General features: G+C 71.5%; 1 protein-coding gene across 1 annotated transcript in view; it reads right to left on the minus strand.

Annotated features, from left to right (window-relative positions):
- Positions 1–3,003: 3,003 nt before the first annotated feature.
- Positions 3,004–4,728, minus strand: part of MAP1S (microtubule associated protein 1S) — an 8,346-nt gene continuing 6,621 nt past the window's right edge. The window contains exons 6-8 of the mRNA XM_026041479.1: positions 3,985–4,728; positions 3,561–3,778; positions 3,004–3,238 (exon numbers count right to left, since the gene is read on the minus strand). Of these exons, the coding sequence (XP_025897264.1) occupies positions 3,083–3,238; positions 3,561–3,778; positions 3,985–4,728 (1,118 nt within the window). The 3' untranslated portion in view covers positions 3,004–3,082. The remainder of the gene's footprint in view (positions 3,239–3,560; positions 3,779–3,984) is intronic.

Raw genomic sequence — 4,728 nt, forward strand, 5'->3', positions numbered from 1 at the left:
CCCACGCCCCCCCGCCAGGGGACGGCGCGCGTGCGCCCATTGGCCGCCGCGCCCGGCAGTGGGCGGGGCCGCAGCTCCCCATTGGCTCACCCGCGGGCGCTGCTGCCCTGCGGGAGGGGGCGATTTGCATATTTAAAGCGGCCGCCGCCTGCCCGCTCCGCTCTCCCGCTACATGGGGCGGGGCGGAGCGAGGAGGCGCGGGGGGGGGCACGAGCAGGTGCAGCCCCCCCGCCCGGATCCCACCGGCCGAGCCGGGAGCACCGGGAGCTTTGGGGGGGGGGGGGCTGCAGTGCCGCCCCCCGCGCACCGGCAGCCCGCGGAGCCGCCGCGCTGCTGCAGCCCCCCCTCAAGGAGCCCGCGGTGCTAATTGCTAATGAGCCTCATCCCGCGCGGGGCGGCGGGCGCGCATCCCGGGCTGAGCTCATGCCCCAGCACCGGCTGACACCGGGGCGGCCGCTCCGCAGCTGCGGGACGGCAGCGCGGGGGGGACCCAGGGCGCTGCGGCAGCGGCCGAGGCTCGAGCAGGACGCGGGGCGCTGCGGCACCCAGCGCTTCGCTCCCGCTCCCGTTTGTCCCCTCGCCCCTGCCGCTCCCCCGGGACAGGAGCGCTGGGCAGCGCTGCCGGCGACGCGCGGCCTCCGGCTGCACCGGCGGCACAGGCCGCACCGCACTCCTGCCGGCACCCGCGTCCCCGGCGGTGACACCCGACCGCAGGGCTGGGCCGCCTGGGTGGGCGCACTGAGCTGGGTGTGCTCCGAACCTCGCCGTGCGAGCGGGGAGCGTTGCCCGAGCACACTGAGCATTGCTGTGCATGTAACAAGGGGTGCGTGCATTCTGTGCACGCTGAGTGCTGCTGTGCGCGCACCAAGCCGTGCGTGCTGAGGGCTGCTGGGCATAGTGAGCACTCCTGTGCATGCACCGAGCCGTGCACGCCGAGCACTGCTGTGCACGCACCAAGCCGTGTGCACAGTGAGCATTGCCGTGCACGCACCAAGCCGTGCACGCCGAGCATTGCCGTGCACGCACCAAGCCGTGTGCACAGTGAGCATTGCCGTGCACGCACCAAGCCGTGCACGCTGAGCGCTGCCACGCACACACCAAGCTGCGCGCTGCGCGTTCCCGTGCGCGCTCCGCGGCACCGTCGCTCTTTGTTAGCGCTCGCTCCGTGACACCTCCTGCTTTTCCCGCTCTCCGCAGCCTCGGCCGGGCCCCAGCCCCTCACCGCGGCCGTGCCGGGGGGAGGCTGCCGTCCTGGGGCTGGCTTGAGGCCCCTGCAGCCCCACAGCACCCCAGGGTGCCCAGGGCCGGGTGCTCTTGGTGCAGCCTGTGCATCTTCCCAGCTGGGTGCTGCACTTGCAATTGCAGCCCCCCCACCCGCACCCCGCAGCAGCCCCCAAAGCCCCTGCAGTGCCTGCGGGGGGAGCATTCCCAGCCCTTGCCTATTGCTCCCTTTGGCTCACACAGCCCCACGCCGGGCAGGGAGCACCCGGCAGCGCTGGAGACACCGTCCCCACCACCTGCATCACGCACCCCAGGGCTGCAGGGGGGACGAGGGGGCCCCACCCGGTCCCGTCCCCCTCCCCAGGGCCGAGCCCTGCTCCCCTCCTCGGCACGGGCGCAGCCGCGGCGGCTCCGGCAGGGATGCAGGCGGTTGCCATGGAAACTGCTCCATCCTGCGCCTGCCCCCCGCCCGTCCCCCCTCCCCGCAGCAGCACACGCAGGCGGACGGCGCCGTGAGCTCGTTATCTCTTTAATGCTTGTTTGCAAATACACTGACCAAACGGTGACGGCGTGTGCAAGACGGGGCGCGTGCCAGGGCCCGGAGAGCTCGCGGGGGCGGGCGCGGCCCCCGCCGACATTAAAAACAGCCCCCAGCTAAGAAAAATAGATAAAGCACTAAAGGTGAAACATTCACTCCCTCCCCAGCCCCTCCCCGCACACGTAGGACGATACAATCAAAAGTAAAAAGGCCCCCGCGAGCCGCTCCCCGGCGCTGGGGGCTGCAGCCTCACAGTGGCAACCACAGATAAATAAGAACCTCCCGCAGGAACAGTTTTGGTTTGTTCAGTTTCTTGTGTTTTCTGGTGTTTTTTCTTCTTTTTTTTTTTAAAAAAAAAAAAAGTCACTACAAAAAGAGCCGGTGAGGAGCCCCTACAAAACCGCTTAGTGTTTGTCCTCGCCCGGGGGTCCGTGGTCCCAGCTCCCCCAAAGCCCCTTCACCCCCCCGGGACATCAGGTTCTCCATCCAGCTCCTGCAGGGATTGAAGGAGAAGGAAGAGGCGGCCCCGGCCCCCAACACAGCCAAGAGCCCCCGCGGGCAGGGAGGGGGACCCATGGGTGCAACAAGCGGGCAGGTCTCAGCTCGGTGCAGAGCGAAGCCTCCCGCTGCTTGCCCACGAGGACGAGGGCTGGGAGCCGGGCAGGGGAGGGGGACACGACTGCTCTTGGCGGCACCTGGGGGGCTCCCGTCAGCCCTGGGGACACGCGGACAAGACGGGGCGAAGCCCCCTCGCCGTGGCTGGCGAGCGGTGCCGGCCATGCAGGAAGGGGACACGTGGGACGCAGCCGTGGCGGAGCTGGGCAAGGGGGGTCCTGCCCTGGCTCCCCCAGACTGGGGGTTCGGCCCCCGCTGTGGCGGGGGGGCAGTAGTGGCTGGTGGGGGAACAGCAAACGACTAAAAGTTACCCTGTAAAGTGGAGCTCGGCTCAGGCGGCCGGGAAGGCCGGGAAGGGGCTCAGCAGCGCAGGGCGCGGGAGGGGGCAGCTCTGCACCCCCTGGCAGGGCCACCCCGTCCCCCGTGGGGGCAGCGGCCGTGCGGAGCAAGGGGTGGCTCTGGCGTGGGCCAACCACACCGCAGGGTGGGGGACATGGTGACAGGGTGACGTGGGTCCCACGGGACCCCCAGGACTCCATGCAACCCCCAGGACCCCATGCCAGCCCCCAGGGAGGGGGCGCTCGCCCCCTGCCAACCCTTCCCCTCCATCCCCTCTGAGCCATGGGGAGGGAGGAGGCAGGCGGAGGAGGAGGAAGGTGAGGATGAAGCCCACACGTCCTCCCCGCCACCGGCGGGCCGGGACCCTGCTCAGAACTCCACCTTGCAGGCGGGGAAGGTCTCGTCCTGCATGGCCACAGTGCTGTTGCTGCCCAGCACCGTGATGCCAAGCTCCTGCTGCCGCTCGTGCGTCTCCTGGTACCACTCGTGCATCACCAGCGAGTCGAAGGTGGGGATCAGCGTCACCTGCGGAGGCACCCACGGCACCCGCTCAACGCCCCTGCCCAGCGCGAGCCCCCAGCACCGGCGCCCAGAGCTTGTGGCCACAGCTCAGGGCTTTGTCCCATTTGGGAAAGAGCTGGAAATGCTCCAGGGAAGCCTCAGGGCTCCTGCTCTCCAGCTCCTGCCGTTATTTCCTCCCCATCCCACCATCTTCAGGGGAAACTGAGGCACGGCGGTTGCCCCCACAAAGACGCCCGGCTCGAGGAGCAGAGCCTGGGAGGGCTCTGGGGCCAGTCCCAGCAGGCAGGGGCAGCTCGAGCGGCACCGCGGGTCCCGCCGCGCTCACCTGGATGTCGGTGCCCCACTGGTGCTTGCCGGCGAGCAGGGCGTCCAGGATGCTCCTCATGACGCCCTCCTTGAGGTGGTCGTCGCCGCTCACCACGTAGCAGAGGGAGCGCACGCGCCGGAAGAACTCCTCGTCCACGGTGCGCGCGCTCCACGAGCCGGGCACGTAGGCCAGGTCCACGTAGACGGGGGGGCCCGGGGGGGCGGCAGCCCGCGAGCCTGCGAGGACGGGGACGCGTGGGCTGCGAGGGGCGGCACCGGGGCGGGCAGCCCCCGACACCCCGGGGCATCCCGCCCCAAAGCCTCGGACGGCATCGCCCCAGCGGCGGCGCCGGAAAATGGGAGCCGCCAGGAAGCTCCGGCACCGAGGCCGGCTCGGGGCATCCCCTCCCTCCCCGCCGCCCCACAGGGACCCCAGGCCTTACCTGCCGGAGACGCCCGGCCGGCTCCGGCCAGCGACCTGGCTCCAGCGCTGCGGGTGGCCCCAGGGGCGCGGGCGTCCCCGGCCGCCCCGCCATGGGGGCCTCTCTTGTCCGCGAGCGGCAGCCTGGCCTTGTCCCCGGCGTCACGGGCCGAGCCCCCAGCAAGGCGGGCCTTGGAGGCCACGCTGGAGGGCTTGGCGGGGTCGGGCCTGGGGGCGGCGGGCGCCGAGCCCACGCGGGACGGCGTCCTCTTCACCTTGCCGGGTTGCTCCTTCTTGGGCGCGCGCGGCTGCTCGCCCGGCAGCGCCTCAGGGTCCACCATGCAGATGCCGGGCTGCGCAGGGATGGGGCAGGGGTCCTTCATGGGGGCGGGCAGCGGGTCGCGGGCCCTCGCCAGGCCCCGGGCCGGCTGCTCCGAGTCCTCGTCCGACTCCAGCCCGTCGGCCAGGATGGAGGGGCAGTCCTCGGTGGCCGGCGGGATGTCAGAGTCGGACAGGGTGGGCAGCGACTCGCTCACGGAGGTGGGGGGCGTCTCGGCCGCCGGCTGGCGGGGCTGGCCGCGGCGCTGCGCCAGCGGCTGCGCCATCTCCTGCGACAGGTCGCTGTCCGACAAGTCCCGCGGGCTGACGTTGGCCGAGGGCGACCGCTCCGACTTGGGGTGCTCGAACTCGCAGGGCGACACCAGGCACAGGTCCACGTCGTGCGGCGAGTCGGAGCGGCGGCCCGGCTGGCGCGGCGGCGCGTCCC

The sequence above is a fragment of the Nothoprocta perdicaria genome, unplaced genomic scaffold (assembly GCF_003342845.1).
Source record: "Nothoprocta perdicaria isolate Ctin4 unplaced genomic scaffold, notPer1 scaffold_286, whole genome shotgun sequence".
NCBI lineage: Eukaryota > Metazoa > Chordata > Aves > Tinamiformes > Tinamidae > Nothoprocta > Nothoprocta perdicaria.